General features: G+C 57.6%; 1 protein-coding gene across 8 annotated transcripts; it reads right to left on the bottom strand.

Moving 5' to 3' along the window:
• Positions 1-531: 531 nt before the first annotated feature.
• TAL1 (TAL bHLH transcription factor 1, erythroid differentiation factor) lies at positions 532-15,937 on the bottom strand. 8 transcript variants are annotated; one of them, XR_014808397.1, is made up of 5 exons: positions 15,885-15,937; positions 9,261-9,707; positions 7,851-7,945; positions 2,878-4,131; positions 532-1,641 (listed from the first exon to the last, which is right to left on the bottom strand). XR_014808397.1 is itself a non-coding variant. In XM_005656173.4 (5 exons), exons 3-5 carry the CDS (start codon positions 9,704-9,706, stop codon positions 3,677-3,679), a joined length of 996 nt encoding a protein of 331 aa, XP_005656230.1. In that variant the 5' UTR covers position 9,707; positions 13,014-13,174; positions 15,633-15,937; the 3' UTR covers positions 532-3,676. The 8 variants fall into 8 exon arrangements, 4 of the variants coding, with proteins under 4 accessions (XP_005656230.1, XP_013844356.1, XP_084821287.1 ...); XR_014808399.1 differs by having other exon boundaries at positions 532-965; XR_014808398.1 differs by having other exon boundaries at positions 532-3,182; positions 3,458-4,131.
• Between the last annotated feature and the right edge of the window lie 1,831 nt (positions 15,938-17,768).

The raw sequence follows: 17,768 nt of genomic DNA, 5'->3' as shown, positions 1-17,768 counted from the left end.
CTGAGGTAGGTTCCTGAAGATCCAACAGGCCACACGCAGAGGCCTCCCCAGAACCCAGAGCCCCTGCCTCTGCACGGCGTTTCCACGAGCCTCCACTCACGGCTCCCAAGGCCTCAGCTGCTGTCCCTGAGCCCCATGTGAGACCTGCACCCCAATCCTCCATAAGAGCAGCGGCCTCCACGGAGTCGCTGGGGAACCTGGGACCCTCCTCTGGTGAGATCTCAATTTGTCCTGAACCTATGATAAAAGCCACTGAACCCAGCACACAGAGGGGACTCTGCCCAGAGGCCCCAAGCCCAAAGCATGGATGCACAGTGCTGAGAAGCCTCTGTGAGGCCTGGCAGAGAAGAAAGAACAGGAACCCTAAGTGGGGAGCCTCAGGGCAGGGGCGGGGGGGGGAACCCCACCCTAGGAGGGGACAGCGGAGTCCTGGAGCCCCCATTTCAGGGGAGAGAGGTTCACGCCATGGCTTTCCTCGAACGCCCCACCTCTCAGCCCTAGGGGCGCAACATGCAAGCACAGAGCCCAGGCCCCTTTGTAAAACTTTTATTTAGAAATCTTCCCCATATATCCTTATATATACACACACGTCATCACCACATGGGTTTTGTTGCTAAAGAGTCACACGCCCACAGTGTTGGCCTCTGGGCTACACAAAGGTCAAGGTACCCGGAGCGGTTACTCCTCTTCTGCAGAAAAATGCAGAGACCAACGCAATGCATCACGTACAGTACAACATTGACGGAAAGTGCCGGGCCCGCCCGCAGGAACAGTGCGTTATGTACACGGCCGAACGGGGTGGGGGGGTGGGGGCCAGCCTTCGGCGGGGGCCACGTACCACTGAAATCACAAGTACGATGAGACCACCCCCAAAGGCCCAGCCAGCTGTCGGCTGACTACAGATGCTGTGCCCTCTGTTTTGCTTTCGGAAAGGGATAGAGGTTGTACCATCTCGTCGTTTGCCACTACGAAGAAAAGCACATGAGTTTTTCTTAAAAGGTGTGATTACTTCCGGTCACTTGCGATCACCCTTGGCGCCTCGTGACTTTTTACCTTTACATTTTTTCCCCATTTCAAACAGATATTCTTCTCGGATGAAGAATATCCACGGATGAAGAGGAGCCAAAGGAAAGAGAAGGGTGTGCTGGGGGGCGGGGGGTTGGAAGCGAAAATCAAAATTGTGGCTCTATCTCGAGTTCTTAACAAAGACATGAAACGTGGCCCATCCCTACCCGGGCCGGTCGTGGGGAGCTGTGACACTTTATACCGATTCTGCCCACATTCCCATATCCTGTCTCTCATCTCCCTCCTGTGCCTTTGCCTTGGAATAAAACAGAAATGAGGTCCATCTGGAGAAATGAGGAGAGTCTAGTTGACGCGCGCTTCTGTGGTTTAGAACCTGCATGACCCAAATGCTGGGCAGTCAGGCAACCTGGCCCACCGCCTGGGTCCTGGACTCAGGGTGGGAAACCCCACTGCAGGAATGATACTGAGGGCAACGGAGTGCCTCACACTCTCGAAATGCTTCTACGTGCATGATTCCACTCCGTCCACACCACGGCCCGGGGAGACGGGCTGAGCCAGGGTATTTATGAGACACCGACACGCAGAGAGAGAACTCTTGCAGGTCGCACTGCAAGTCTGAGAAAAGAGAGAGCCAGAAGCTTGAGTTCCTGATAGAATGGGGGACCCATCTCCTAAAGCCCATCCTCCCAGGCACACGGTGGCCACTTTTCACTCCATGTCACCCTGAGCCCCCAGGAAGCAAACACGGCCTTAGCACCTGGCACAGGTGCTCTGTCAGATGGGGCTCCTCACAGGAGCTTCCAAGTATCAGAAAGGAAGCAGTCTTCATGGTCAACCAAGTACGAGTGGGGGGTGAAATGGGACAGAGCGCTGCCAGCATTAACCCCGTTGCTCCCACCCCTACGAGCTGGACCGCACAACCTGAAAGGAAGGGGAGGGGGGCAGAGCTCATTCCCCGTGTGCATGCAGCTGTCCCCCAGGCCCTGCCATGGCGAGGGCAAGCCACCAGGCTGAAGCCCACACCGCTGTGGACAGGGCAGAGCCAAAACATCATCTTCCCTCCGACCTCAAAGCAGAGCCTGGTCAGGGCTGGCTGGGGTGCCCTGAGGGCACAGTGACAGGTGTACAGGGCTTGTGCGTGGTTTGTTCCACGGGCTCGGGATGTGGGTCACAGGCAGGCCTTGCCTTGCAAACCACCTCCCACCATCTGGACGGACACACGAGTTCAATGAGGGGGCGGGGGGCCATTCCACAAAAGGATTTTCCACTTTACCGAAGGACTTGTGGTAGTTTTTCTTTAAAAGATGAACGATGAGGATTTGATTTACAAAAATGTCATGTACAACTTTTGGCAGGGAGCGCTCGTGTTGGGTTAAGCCAGCCTCCCAGACACACCCTTGATGACTGAAATTTGCACCATCCAGGGACGCCGAAGTGAACATGTGTGTATATGTGTGCCTGGGTCTCGGCCAAGGCCTGGTCTTCCCTGATTCCCCAGGCCCTGGGCACCAGGCTAGATCCTGGGTCCTATCAAGACCTAGAGATCCTGCAGATAACTGAAGTCAAGCACAATCCCCAATACCAGGAATTCACAGGACGGGCTCTGCTCTCAATTTGGTCTCAGAATACAGACCAGACCACCAGCAAACAGACATCCTGCCACAGGAGGGTCCCTCTGAGCACCCAGGAGAACATGCAACAGAGCTGCACATCTACTCTCTGCACCAGCACCCTCCCCAGCATCCCGGTCTCTGCCCCCCGCACCCACCGCAGAGTGTCACTGAGAACGCAAGCAGGTGGCTCTGAGACATCACCACGATTTGAAGCCCACGTGCCCCAAACAGCTCTTACTCGATTTCACTCTCATCATCATGTCTCCTTTTTCTGCCTTCGCACAAAGCCCACAAGGCAGGCTCACAGCGGCAGACCCGGTCCGCAGAGCCACAAGGATGAGGAAGGCAAGTCTGAGCAGGGAGAAAGCAGAGCTTCGATCCCCCGCATGAGAAGGAAGGGCTCCTGGGTTTTCTGACCCTCCGGCCCAGCTAGTCGAGATCAGGCTGTCCACGGGGCGTCTTCTTCAACCAGGCCCTGAAGAAGGCACCTCGAGGCTCGTGGCTCTCTGCAGCAGCGGGCAAGCTGGATGGACTGACAGGGGCCTGGGTGGAGATGGGGCCCACGAAATGGGCAGCTATTGGGTACCTATATACTTGGACGGTGTGGCCACAAAAGCCACCCCAGCCAGCTTGGGAAGGGCTACAGGCAAGGCCGAGGCTGCCAGACGCCTCAGGAGAGAGCGGACAACCCCAGGTCTCAGCAAAGACAGGGCTCCCACGCCCCAGGCCCAAAGCAGTGCTGCTCGAGCCTCTTACTTGAGAAGTCTCAGGGATTTGGAAAAGGGGACGACTGTGCCGTCTTCATAAAAAGTACCTACCACTTTGCTTCATTTTTCGGTCCTCCTACTGAGGCAGGAACCGGGAAAGCCAGCCCCAGGGGCACTCAGACATCAAGGAAAGTTCAGACATCAAGGAAAGCTCATGAAGTCCACGCCCTGCTTCAGAGCCGCCCAATCCTCACCCCACGTGCCCTGAAGCCCACGGTCCCAGCAGCCTGAGGGCCCCCTCCCGGCTGGTCCTGGGTTGGCCCCAGACCATCACCGGGGGCCGGCTCCATCGGTGGCAGGCAGCATGGCGGGATGGAGGCTGCGGGCCGTGTGCTTGGGTGCCGGCTCTTCGGTGTAGCTGTCTGGGCTGGCTGCCCCGTCCAGGGAGCTGCCACAACTAGAGTTCGGGGAAAGCACGTCCTGCAGGAGGTCATCTGGAGGCGCACCTCCCCCTCCCCCTCCCCCCCCTCCCCCAGCCCCCACCACGGCGTCCTTGCCAGGCTTGGCCCGCTGGGTGCCCTCCTCCTCCTGGTCGTTCAGCAGCTTGGCCAGGAAATTGATGTACTTCATGGCCAGGCGGAGGATCTCATTCTTGCTGAGCTTCTTGTCTGGGGGATGTGTGGGGATCAGCTTGCGGAGCTCAGCGAACGCCCCGTTCACATTCTGCTGCCGCCATCGCTCCCGGCTGTTGGTGAAGATGCGTCGCACAACTTTGGTGTGGGGACCTGGAGGCAGGAGGACAAGGGTTAGGAGAGTGGGCTGGAAACTGCCCCTGGGGAAGAAGAGAAGCCGTGCATCCTAAAACTTGAGAAACCTAGAATGCCTTCTTTCCCTTTATTCAGAAAACTCCTACTCATCCTTCAAAACCCAGTTCGTCTGTATCCTTCTCTCTGAGAACTTCCGCTAGCCCCTCCAGACAGATTAACCAACCACCACCATGGCCCAATAATCCCATAATCAACATCACTCTTGATCATTACAGCATGTTTCATGCCCACCTCCCTCTCTGGACTGTAGGACACTTGAAGACAGGAACCATATATCATTCTTTCACTCATTCATTCATTCACTTGTGCCAAGAGGCCATATAGGAATAGTTAGAAACTCAAACTCTGGAGCCTGACTTTCTGGGTTCAATTCCTGGCTATTACTCCCTAGAAGGTGACTTGGGCGAATTACTTAAACTCTCCGTGCCTTAACTTCATCATCCATAAGATGGAGATAATACTAGTGACTCAAGTCATAAGACTCTCATGTGGGTCTGACAACTAACACCCGTATTTAAGACAATACCTGGCTCCAACTAAACATTCGGTAAATGCTCATGACTATTATCTATTCATCAGCTATTTAGTGACAACCAGGCACTGGGCTAGGCACTAAGGAGCAACCATGAACAGGACAGAACTGCCCTCGTGGAGCTTACACACTAATGGGGATGACAGATGAACAAACAGCAAACAAAGGACAAACAGGAGGTTGACTATAAATAAAAGAGGGAAGGAGTGACCACATTCAGCTGAGGCGGTTGGAGCCAGCCTTTTGGCAGAGGTGACATCTATGAGGGAGAACTTGAGGCTAAAGAAGAGCCAGCCAGACCCAGGAAGAGAGGCTGGAAGGGCATGTGCAAAGCCTCTGAGCTGGAAAATAGCTGAAGCCAGCCTGGCTAGATAAGCGAAGGGGAGATGAGAGTAGGCTGAGTCCAGATCCCGCTCAGTAAAGTGTGGGGATTTTATTCTAAGGGTGATGGGAAGCACAGAGTAGGAGCTCAGCAAATAGTTTCTGACTAACTGATCACACTGGCGGGTAGGGGACTGGGGGAGAGAGCAGGTTCCGAGAAGAAATGACCTATGCCGTGGGCTTCCTGGACAGGAGTGGAGAGACCGCCACGCACAGGAACCACGGGAGGCTCCGGGCAGGCCTCTGAGGGCTGCCTCTGTCCCTGTGTGTCGACAGTGCGACGTGTGCAGACTGGGCCAGCACTCACTAGCGCTTGTATACTAAGACGTGCAGAACAGCGGTGGTGGGTGCAAGTATGGAGCACCTACGGTGTACAAAGCATGGCATTACATGTCCAAGCCTGACCTGAGATTCCCAGAGTCGGGAAAGACAGAGGAGGGCCCCACAAGTGCTCCCAGGCTCCGGGGCCGGGGTGGCCACTTCCCTCCCCAACACCAAGGCACAGAGCCAGGCTCCTGGCAGTCCTCAGGAAGGAAGGAACTGGAGGAACGCACCCCGAAGGAAGTGCCAGTCCTGGGACAGTTGTTTGCCCTCTTCCGATGACCATAGTCCAGACTTCAGAATGGGGAAGGCTGGGTACATGAGAGCCCTCCGCCCAGATCAGGGCTCATTTCACAGCTAAGGAGACTGCGGCTGGGACAGAGGCAGCCCTCGCCTCTGAGACCCAGCGCATCAGTGCCGACCATGCGACTTGACCATGTCTCCTACGTGTGTGTGTGTGTGAGTACGTGCACACACGCGCACGTGCATGCATGCACACACACACACACACACCGTGCTCTCCCCAGGGAGGATCATTCAGCCTCTGCCCACAGTGCCTCTGGAGCTGCCTTTCCAAACCTCGGCAGGCCCCAGCCCAGCTGACTCTTTGCCAAAGGCCAGACCCAGGCTTGGAAAACACAGCCCACCTGCTGGGCAGTCCTACCCTGTCCTCAGAGGGGACAGCTTGCTGTACTCTGGCCTCCAGGGCAGAGGGGAGCCCCTCGGCTGTGCCGTGGGCGGGCCAGAGCCTGCTCCGAGGCTGATCTTGAGGGGGCGCCTAGGTAGGAGAGGGGCGATACGGGTCCATCCCAGCTGGAGTTAGACTCACTCCAGAAGGGGCCCTACGTCAGGGCCTAAATGTGCTTCATCCCACTGCGTGCCTTCGACAGCCTGTGAGGAAGCTATTCTTCTCCCTACTTTACTGATGAGACAACGGAGGCCTGGGAAAGTCCAGCCACAGGAATCGTCATCGGGTCCTGCCTCTGGACCTTGCGGTGGTTCCATGTTTATGGACTCTTTTTGGCTAAATCTCTGGTTTCAAAGTTTTGTGGACATACACCCCCACTGTTCCCTTCACCTCCGTTTCTGTCTGTCCCTCTCTGGTCCCCCGCCCCCCAGAGCTCCCACCTCGCCACACTTCCCCTTTCCTGAATCTGCCCGTGCCTCTGCGTCCTATGTCTCTCTGTGGCCAGGCACGGAGTGGGTGCTTGGTAAATATTGGCATCATCTGTGGGTAATGGCCTCTCTACACGCCTCGGCTCCCCCTGGACCTTGCTCCTTGGCCCCCTCCCTCTTCCTCTCCTCTGTGCCTGATTTCTGTTGTCTCTGCCCTTTGTAGAAACGCCTCAAAATGCCTCTTCCCTGCGGGACTTCAGGGCTGGTCTTGCCTATAACCTGTTCGGTCACCCACCTCCTGTCTCTCACCCAGCAGCACTGACACCCCAACACCCTCCCCTCTTGGTCCTACACCCATGAGCCCAGGCCGGCTCGGTCTTTTGAAGTCTGGTTCCTTGTCCAGAAGACCACAGAGGGCTCCACTCCAGAAGCTCCACACGCGCCCCACCCCACCCTCCCACCCCCAGCAGCAACTTGCAGAAATCCCAGTCTGGCTCCAAGGCCTCCAGTGCCTTTCAGCCAGGCTGCAGCACAGGGAGCTCCAGGAAGCTCCTTGGCTCTGAAGAGCCTACTCTCCTGCCCCCTGGTGCTGGACCCCATCTGCTACAGCTGATCAACCTTGGGAAGAGGGAAGGGACACTCCAAATTTCCCACTCGTCCAACTGGTCCCCAAGTTCAGGGCCAAAGACTTGTCAGGTAGTTCCCATGAGCAGTGCTGAGGCCCCCCTGGGGGAAGGGAGGGAGCAGGGTAGAATCTATGATGTCAGGAAGGGAATTCCAAGCCTCAGCCCTGAGTGTGGAAAAAGGGACGAGACGGCCCCACTTTGTAGGGACCCGAGACAAGACCCTTAAAGGTCTTAAAGATGCAATTCCAGCCAGGGAGCAGGCTCCAGACGCCCAAGAGGACTCAGGAGGAGGTACAGAGAATCCCTGGGGGTGGGTGCTTAGACCCAGGGGCGGCGCGTGTCTCTGCCCTACCCGGGGATCCTTGCCAATGCAGGAATGGAGCTGGAGTGGGGACAACAATTGATGGCAGGGGTTTGGGCTAAGGCCACAATGCGTCCTCACGCCCATGCCCCCTCTTCCCAGGACTGAGTGTGGCAGCCCACAGCCCCACCTACAGCTTCTTCTACCCCGGGGCAATAGGGACAGGACTCTGACAGGTGGGGGCTCCTAGATAGCTCACCCATCTATATGAGACTCCTAGAGAGGAGTCCCCCCGAAACTCCTTCGGGAGCTCTGCCAGCTTAAGGGAGTGAGTACGGAAGTGTGTGTGTGTGTGTGTGTGTGTGTGTGTGTGTGTGTGTGTGTTGGGGGGTGGACTCACCGTCAGTAATCTCCATCTCATAAGGGGAGGGTCTCCTCTTCACTCGGTTGTTGGTGGCGAACATAGGGAAGGCATCTGGCTCCCCAAAGAACCCACTGCAGGAGGGAGAGGGCAGATCACAAGATCACACGTGGGTGGAGGGGACAAAGAGGCTCCATAGTGAGCCTCCCCAGTGCTCTCGAGCCCCCCCACTCTTGGAAAAACAAGGGCAACTTTGGTCCCTCCACACCCTAACTGGGGATAGAAAGAGCATGAAACACACATGCAACACCCTACTCTCTGCGTGAGACAAGCAAGGGGAGAGGAATCATATACCCACATACCCCTACACACACACACACACACACACACAGAAACACACAGAATCAGAGGTGAATACATGGAGCAAACCCAAAAGTGAATGCACACCCCCCACAGACATACTCCCCTCCCCCACACAAGCACACACCCCACAAAACACCTGCGCTCCCAAAGAGCTGCTCACACAGGCAGACTCGGCTTTGGGGCCTGGGAGTGCGCACTTCCTGCACCACAGTAGGGCACCCAGGCCATTCCTCTCGACCTCACCCCACCTTCACCCCTGCTGCCCTATGGAGCCCTTGGAAAGACGGTGGGACAGCAAACCCTGACTCAGCACCCCCGCTGGCTTGCCCTCCCCACCACCCACCCTGCACTCTCCTCTCCGGCAAACTCGCCTACTGTCCCATACTGTGCCTTCCTGCCTGCCTCATCTTCCCGTCCCCTCCCCAGCTCTCCGCCATCTCAGTGGCCCCAGCAGGGGAATGGACACCCTCGCACCAAAGGCAGTACAGGTCGGCGCCAGAGGTCGCCGCTAGGAGCAGGGGGGCTCCGGAGGGGAGAGGGCACCCATTCCCCAGGTGGCTCCGGAGACTCAGAGGAGGGAGGGAGCCCTCTGGCAACCGCCCTCAGATGTCCCTCTCTTACCTGTCCACGGAGGGCTGCAGCTTCCAGAAGAATTCCGGCGGAGTGCATTCAGTCACTGGTACTCACACTCACGCGTCCCCCGCCCACCCCCACCCCGCAGCGCCCCGCGCTTTTGCTCACACCCAACCGCATGCCTGCACTCCTCCGCCTCATCTTCCGTGCTCCGTGCTCCGTGCACGCGGCAGGCACAAGGTACCCACCCGCTGCCCTCCCCCCAACACACACCGCCGCCTGCGCGCGCGCGCACACACACACACATACACACGTGTAGAAAGCTCCTTCCTCCCTTGCACGGGGCTCCAGCCTAGCCTTTTCTGCCCACAGGTGTAAAACCTCCCGTCCCCACCTCTCTCCGCGCGCCCAGCCGCACAGTCGTGCGCGAGGAGGGCGGCCGGCTCTCGACGCGCGGAGATGGAGCCTCGGTGCCCGAACCGCCTGCCCCCTCGCCCTTCCGCCGGCCCTGACCTGCCGAGGGAGGCGAGCGGCTGGCTGAGGCTGTAGAGCAGCGCGCGGCCGGGGGCGGCGGGGGCCGCCAGCGCCGGCGGGCTCAGCTGCACCATGCGGCCTTCGCCCGGCAGCTCCGCGGGGGCCGAGGCGGGCGCGGGCGCGGGCCCCGGAGGTCGGCACAGCTCGGTGGTGGGCACCCGATGGCGCGCTTCGGCCGCCGCCGCCGCCGCGTCGCGGCCCTTTAAGTCCCGCGCGGCGCCGCCCCCGCCGGCAGGGCCGCCCCCCGGGCCGCCGCGCGCGCCCAGCTCGATGACCGGGGGCTCCGCGGGGGCCGCGCGGCCCGTCTCCTTGGCGACGCCGTTCAGCAGGACCAGGTGCGGGGGGGCCATGCGGGCCTCGGCCGCGTCCCGTCCCTCGAGCGGGGGGTCACTGCGTGCCGCCTCGCTGGGCGGCTGCTCCGTCATCCTGCGGGCAGACAGACAGACAAGCGGAAGGCAGCTCAGACCACCGCCCCCAAGCCACCCACGTGGCGGGGGGGGGTCCGGGCGAGGGGCATTGGGTGAGGGGCAGCGAGAGAAACCCCCGCACCGAGACGTGGGGAAGAGGCGTGGGCAGAGGCGGACAGACTCGGCGCCACGTGGACACACACTCACCCGAGGGGCTGGGGCGGGAGGGGAAGGGGGCCTCCGGACAGACTGAGGGCCGAAAGCACGGAGGTGGAGAAGGACAACAGAGCTACTGGAAGAAAAGGAATACAGCCAGCGAAAGAAAAACCGAGGAGGAAAAAGGAGGAAGGAAATGGAGAAAGAGGCAAGAAAGAAATATCAGCCGGTGCCGGTGCCTGTCTCAGGCCGCAAGGGAAGAGGAGGGAACACATGCCCCGGCCGTGTTCTTCCCGCCCCCCTTTTGGTTTTGGCGGGGAACCTGTCGCACGGAGGTGGGGTGCTTTTTGAACCTCCCTTGCTTTTCAGCAATACCTGCCCCCAGCCTCCTGCCACCCACATACACCCAGAGGCTGGGTGAGGGTACAAGAGAGATCAGAACTGGCAGAGAATTACCCGGAGGAACCAGCCCACTTTTCAACACAAATTCACCTCCACCCCGTGGGGGTGTCTGTCCTACTGGGCTAATCCACCTGTATTCTCTGCAGCCCCCAGAAACCCCAATGGCCCTTTTCTCCCACTGGGACTGGAGATGGGACATCAGGAAGGGAAGAAACCCATCCGCCACTACCTCCCTGCACACTCCTTCTGCTCCACGCGACTCAGAAGTGAGGTGGGGTCTAGCAGGGGGGTGTGGAGCCGGGACATTCGCAGGGTGCTCCTGAAGCCACTGGGGTCTGGGCTCCCATCCCGGAGCGTGGGGGCAAGGGGTGTCATGAAGGCCCCTGAGCTCCAGCACACCCCCACCCCTCTCTCCCGCCTGGGTGTTGTCCTCTGGGAAACAGGAGGAATGCCTCATTTATGCATCTAAAAGCGTTGCGCAAATGCTCAAGTAAACATTATGACTGACGGGGAGACTGGGCCAGCAAGGGGATGCACAGTCGGCTGTCTGCCACAGACTGGGACCAGAACTCCAGTCTCTCTTTGCTATCCTCCCCTGCACGCCTTCTCATATATTACCCCCCACCCCCAGCCAAGGACACGCCTCTCCTCCACAACCACACTCCAGGGTGACCGCAGGCAGAGGCTCCACTCCCCTCTCCTGCTCCTCCTAGGGCTTCCATAGTCCTGCTTTGGTGCTGGCGGAGCCAGCCCCGCTCCTCTCTCAAGAATGAAAGCAGAAAAACGATGCGACTCTGGATCCAGAGTGTGGCAATTCTAGTGAGTTGTTTTAATAAAACCATAAAAAGATAGTCAATTTGACAGGCTTCGTAAGATGTTAAAAATAAAGTTTCTGCGGTCAGAATTATATAATCACGGTATTTTGTCGCAGAAAACAAATACACAAGAAGCCAACTCAGCCCCAAGCAAAGTCCATCTAATGACTCCTGGCAGCCATTCTGCCACTGCACTGCTTTGGACCAGAGTCAGCCTGGGAACCATCCTTCCCCCCAAGAGGAGAGACTGGACCTTCTGAAACCTCCTCCAGAGCTCCTCTTAGCTGCCACCAGGCAGAGATTCTGACGGAGAATCGACATTCAGATTACACTCCTGCGCTGGGCCTGCCAGTGCCCTGGGCTCTGCCTGGAAATGACAAAATTCTCCCAGACCTGGCGTACCCACGCGGCAAAGGCAGTGGGTCGGCAACACTTCACTGGCAGTGAGTTTATGCAGAAACAATAGATCTGCATCCACAGGATGGGACCGACAAGACACTGCAGCCACTACAAATGCACCAGAGGTATACTGTTGGAGACTGCCTCACCTGCAATAGTGAAATGCACCAGAAATACACCATCCTCTGGTGAAATATACGATCCCAAGGGGCTGGCTCCCTACCTTACTGTCCCCAGGCACCCCTGGGTGCCCAGTGACATGTGCTTCAGCCCCAGTCTAACCAAGTGACAAATGGTTCATCTTGCAATCGACAGAGTGAGCGCAAGCTCTCCTCTATGACACATTTATACCTTCTGATTAAGTCTGCAGGTCTGAGTAGGAGCGGATCCCACAGGGGCAAGGGGAGCAAGTCTAACAAATGAGTTGATTCTGGCCCCAAATGCTCTCTCCAGACACCTCGAAATATCTATATCTCTGAAGCTCCTGGTAGGAAACCTATGATTGGTCCCCAGGGTCTCTGGCCAACCTCTTCCCACCCCTCCTGGGACCTCAGGAAAACCCGGCTGGTTCTTCTACAACCAGGATCACCCAAGCCAGGGGTCCCGGCTCAGAAGGAAGCCTCCCGAGAATTCACAAGGGCTTTCAGTGGTCAGCGACTAAACCTCATCGCTTGGCTTTCCTTAAGAATACTGCGAGGAAAGCCCGAGTGGTTTTTGTTTATTTGTAGGGCGAGGAGAAGATTCCGAACTGAACAGCGCTAGACTCACTATTCAACTCTTTGTGTGGCCAAGAACCACCTTGAAGCCCCCTAGACCCGCTCCTCCTCTCCTGTTGCCAGATCATTTCCATGGGTGCCCGAACAAAACAGGGGGAACCCCTGGGCTCCTGGGCGGTAGGGCGGGAGAAGGCACCTGATTTCCCAGCTGGAAAAATCTTTTATGTGGAAACAGGCCACCCCGTCTCCCCATGCCCCAGCCTGGCCTCCATGCCTCGGATGGCCTCCACACCCGCATGACCTCCAGGCGAGCCCAAATCACCAGTGAACAGAACCACTCTCCAGCTGCTCCTGGAGTGGAGCGGTGGTTCCAGCGCGGCCCTGCTCTAGGCCTTAGGCCCCAGTCAGGGCCCACCCGAGTTGGAAGTGCGCTAGCCAGGACGGCTGCGGCCTTCTTCCTGCCAGAGCCCGGGCACTCAGCCTGCACTACCCGGATATAGCCGTCCCGAAGTTATGAGCCTGGTAAAACGTGCACAGAACCGGGACAGACAGGAGCAGCCTGAGGGACTAAGGCCAACTAGCTGTTTTTCACATAGGATCAAAAAAAGAAAGAGGTCGGCTGGAAGCCACAGCAGCACAGAGGCCACAGTCAGCGAGCGGCAGAGTCCGATTCTGGATTCCTGGCTCTGGGTTTGTCCCCCCTCCCCCTCCCCAATCTGAAACCGGCCTGTCCTCCATCCTGAGCTTTCTCCACCCCAGGCCAGACCCCAAGGCCTTCCTGGTCACTGTTTTCACCGCCACCGCCACCACCACCGCTGCCGTTCGCCAGAAACTCACCTGGGGCATATTTAGAGAGACCGGCCCCTCTGAATAGGATCTCCACTCCTTCCACGGGAGAGGGGCGGGAGCCGAGGTCCGGGAGTGCACAGGGGTCTCTGCCTTCCCCCCCTCTCTCACCGAGAGACCGACAGTTAGGCCGCGGTGTGGTCCTGGGCGGTCTGCCGCGCCCAGAGCCAGTTTCCAGGAAAGATGGGGGTGGAGAGAAAGAGGGAGGGCGAGAGGGAGGGAGAGAGAGAAATGGGGGTCAATGGCTGGGAATTACCTCATGTCCTCACCAACCAGCCCAGGGAGCCGCCAGCAGCTTTCCGCCCCCAACCTGCAGGTGTCTGAAGCCTCCCCTGAACCCCCATAAAAAGAACCCTACACCTGACCAATCAGGAATAACTATTTAGTCCAACAACAACAGCCCCGCTGCCGGCTGCCGGGAACACTATCGGACCCTCCAACAGGGATGTCTGGTTCAGTGTGGCCATTTGTTTTCTCAGCACTGACTTGTCTATGCCTTTGGCCCGGAATCCGAGTCGGGCTGGAGCTGCAGCCACAGCGCGGAGTCCTGAGCAGCCTGGCCTGGGTGGGTAGGGGACCGTGTGTCGGAAAAAGGGAATCCAGTCTTCAGACCCTGCTGGGTGGGACGGAACCTCCGGAGGTCCTCATTCTCTCCACGACCCCCACTTGCCCATCTCCAGCCCAAAACGAAACCGGAACCCAATTCCAAAGGCTACTTTCCCGAAGGGATACAATTTGAAAGGCGCAGATCTGAGAGAATTGGGGGAGGTGGGGGATATCTGATGTATCCGGGTCCCTTTTCTTCTTCCTACTGATTAAGAGGAACACACACACACACACACACACAAAAGGAGGAGGAGGAAGAGAAAAGGAAAAGAAAGAAAAGCCCTCGCCTTTTCCTCAACCATCTCTACACAGGAGTTTCGATTTTTCACTATGTATCCAGATCAGCAGAGTAGGGGAGAATTCTAGTAATTCCTTGCAGCAATAACCAAGGAAAGGAAGGGGGTAAAAATGAATCCAATACGGCTTCCTAGGATGTAGCCTAGTGAGATTTAGGCTGGCTTTCGATTTCCCCTCTGGGGGGGTTTTGTTTAATTTGTTTTGCCCAAATCTTCTCATTTATGGTCACACATCGAAGTCTTAGATTAATTACAAGGTCCGCCTTCTTTTTGCCCTGGCTTTAGTGGAAATACAGTAATAATTTCTTCCCTTCAGTTTCAATCCAATGCCAGAGATTTTCCTTCTCCTCTTCCAATCCAAATGGGGCGGGGAATGGGAACAAGGGGAATCTACCCCCTGCCTGGTTAATTTCTGCTTTAGGACAGAGTCTCTGTGTCCCCCCCCATTTTCTCTCCCTCCCCCAAACCCAGCAACTTAAAACACAGCTCTAGTGGGAGGAAACCGGTATTGCTTTATCACTCCAAAGAAGCTAAAAGAGACAAGCTGTTTGGCTCCTGGACGATTATTTTAATTAAAATATGATGATGATGACATTAGCAACCCCCAAAACTAGCAAAACAAAATCCCGTCCGCAGCTAGGGCAACACTGATCCCGCCCCGCCATGAAGCCCGGCCCCAGTCATCGATGCGATGGGTACCAGCCCCACGCGGGGATGTCGCTCACCCAGGGAAGGGGTGGAAAAATGTTCCTTGGAGATGATCCCGAGGGTCCCCACCCGAGGCGCGAGGCCTGGAGTATGCGCCCATTGTCTTTTCCGGGCCTCTCCCGCAGACCCCCGAGGCCCTACCCGCGAAACTGACCAGAGATGGACAAAGCCTCAGTGCCGCGGAACCGAAGCCGGCGGCTACCCCCGGCGTGAAGGCGCGGGTCTCCGCAAGCGCTGCTCCGCTTCCAGCCTGGAAGCACCTCCCGCTCACTAACAAACTCATCCAACACCACCGAGGCACAGACTGGCCTCCGGACGGAGCAGCCGGCCGCCCATCCGGGCTCCGTCTGCCTACCCAAGCCGACGCTGGCCTCCGAATACATCATAATTTAGAATAAAACGTGAAATCCCTCTCCCCGCCCCCATGCCGCCTCCTTAACTTGCGCCTCCATCTCTCTCTCGCTTGCCCTCCCCTCCAGCCCCCAGCGATTTACAAACGCGCGTCCAAAGGACACAAGCACACAGGCACACAACCCGGTGTGGACTGGGCCACACGCTGTCCAGTCGCATAGAAGGGAAGCTAAGCAGGCACAACGCAACACTGCCCCGCAGGCCGACTCTCTCAGCTCCAAACATTGTCCAGCACGACACAACGAAATCGGTGAAACGCAATCTCTCGTGACCGCACAACCCAACGTAGTAAGGCTCGCACGGCCCGATGCAACAACGAAACCCCCCAAACACAATCGCAACGGCCACGCAACCCAACACACAAGTCGAGAGGCAAACGAGCATAAATATATACAACGAAGAAAAGGCAGCAGGGCCCTGAAGAATCCAAATCTACACACCAACCAGCGCAGACACGAGCATACTTGGACACACAACCTATCACCGAGAAGACCACACTCGGAAGAAGTCGACCCTGCCCACAGCGCACACACGCACTCTCCCCATCCCACCGCATGCACACAACCACCAAGAAGAAATGAAAACCAACCACCGCCTCGCGCATTTCTGTATATTGCGTAAGGAGAAGGGGAAGGAAGGAAGAGAGTCTCCGAGGCGGGAGGGGCGGCGGCGGCGGCGGCGAGCGCAGGGGCGTCCGTGGAAAAGGCCCCCCATCGAAAGAAATCGAGGGAAGAGCAGCGACAGCTCTTCGGCGAGCGGGCGACAGAGGGAGGACACCGATGGGGACTTCCGAGGGCCGTGGCAGGTTGCCTTCCCCCCGAAAAACGGCCACAATGCTCACGTTTTGCCGCTACGGGGGGACGCGTGTGGCCATTTTGAGGCCCGGTCCTCGGTGCCGCCCCCGCCCCCGCCCCCGCCCCCGCCGCGCGGGGCTCCGGCTCCGCCGCGCGCTAATCCCGCGCACGTCCTAGGCCTCGTTAGCATGGGCCGGGCGCGCGGGGGCCGTGTGCGCCGCGGAGATAAGGCCCTGCCGCGGGTCCGCTCGCCCCCGATAAGCGCCTCGGCCATTATGGGCCAAATGATTCATTTTAATTTGGCAATTTCACCGCAGGGAGTGGGCACCGGCCGCGCGGCTCTGGGACTGGCTCCGGAATGCGCCGCCGAGAGAGCTGGGCGCTCTGTCTAGGACCCGGCAGCCCGGTGCCGCCTCATTACTGATCCAGAGGCCTCTCGGGAACCGGGCTCCCCACCAGCTCAGTCCCCCCCGGCCTTGCAGACACCTTTCTCCAGCGGCTGTCATCCCAGCAAGGCGACAACATTAAAAGCATCACTCCCAACCCTTCCTTCCCGGCTTTCATTCATCCAGTGTCCTGGATACCCGGCTTTCAAGGGCCAGTTCTCTTTCCTGCTCTAAAATGGAACCGTTTGCCTGCATGTAAATGGGGGGGGGGGGATGGGGCGAGAGGGCAGAACTGGTGTCAACTGAGAGTTTAAAATTCCGTTCTCCTGTAACATTTTAATCATGTTCTTGAAGCACTGCTCTAAGCCATGTGCACACAGTTAACTCATTTAGTTCTCAGGAGCAACCCTAAGAGCTTGGTGCTAATATTATCCTCAATTTACAGAAGAGGAAACTGAGGCTCAGAGAGTGAAAATAACTTCCCCAGTGTTATTATCCAGGGAGGGGTGGAGCCTGAGTTTGAAGCCAGTTTGGCACTAGAGTCCTCTCTGGAGCCCAGCTGATGAGAAGAGCAGCTAAAGCCTAGGCGTGGAGGAGGGATCTGGGCTTAATTCGTGGCAGGGGCTAGGATCTGAACTGTGGCCTAGACATCTGAGTTCAGGGAGGGAGAGGCAATCGTCTTGGCCCATGGAGGGTGTCTGGCTTCATTCTTTTATGGTGAAATATTACAAGTCACTTAGCGCTGAACCTCAGTTTCCCCATCTGTAGAATGGAGAAAGAACACCTAGCTCAGAGAGCTGTCGTGAGGGTTATAGAAGATAAGATGATCTTTAAAAGGCGGCGAGGGCAATAACCTGTGGAACCTTCCCCAGCCCAGAGCCCAGGATGACATCATGTGCAGGTGTCCAGGAGTTCTGGTTATCGTTATGGAGAAGGAAGCTGGGCCACGGGGAGATGTGACTTGGCCAACGCTTAGAGTGACCTGGAGGAAAAGCCAAGACCCAAACTGAATTATACAGTTCCCAGGCCGCAGTTCTGCCCACCACCTCAGGCTGCTTTGTCCTTCCAACATCTCTGGTTTTGCGCTTCTTCTGGAGAATCCACAGGCTGAGTCCCAGGCAAAGACAGATCCCAGAGTGTGGCCACAGTCTGAGTCCTGGCCCCTGCTTGGCCATCAGGCGGCTCTCTGTGAAGATCCGGTGATTTCAGTGCAGCCTGTCTGCTCTGTTCCTCACGGGCTCTTTGGTGGAAGTCAGGGTGCCATGTGGACACAGGTGACTTTTACAGAAACTCGTGGGAGAAGGGCTACCCATGTCCTGAGAAAAAGAGTCTCATTCCTGGACTTGGCACAAGGTCTCCCCTGGCTTAGCCACACCGCCTGGCAGGGACCCAGACGAGGGTCTTCTGTGGTGTATTCAGGCCCATCTCTCACTCTGTCCCCATGGCTCCAGCCCCACTTCACCCACTGTTATCAAATCCAACTCACCCTCCATTGACGTATCAGCTGCTGCCTTTCCACCCTCCTCCTCTCACAGATCAGTCCTC

This window comes from Sus scrofa, chromosome 6, assembly GCF_054392235.1.
Source record: "Sus scrofa isolate SSC_HxYL_T2T_F1_AM1 chromosome 6, Sscrofa_HxYL_maternal_Yorkshire_Landrace_v2.0, whole genome shotgun sequence".
Lineage (NCBI taxonomy): Eukaryota > Metazoa > Chordata > Mammalia > Artiodactyla > Suidae > Sus > Sus scrofa.
The sequence above is the reverse complement of the archived record's forward strand: the minus strand, read 5'-3'. Positions and strand labels throughout refer to the sequence as shown.

What these genes read in the sequence shown, in the direction of transcription:
- TAL1 (XM_005656173.4), bottom strand. Translation starts at nt 9,706, where the DNA reads ATGACGGAGCAGCCGCCCAGCGAGGCGGCACGCAGTGACCCCCCGCTC. An exon ending in CCGCTCGCCTCCCTCGGCAG is followed by an intron (nt 7,946 to 9,260) that starts GTCAGGGCCGGC and finishes TCCCTCCTGCAG; the next exon opens with TGGGTTCTTTGGGGAGCCAG. An exon ending in TGAGATGGAGATTACTGACG is followed by an intron (nt 4,132 to 7,850) that starts GTGAGTCCACCC and finishes TCCTGCCTCCAG; the next exon opens with GTCCCCACACCAAAGTTGTG.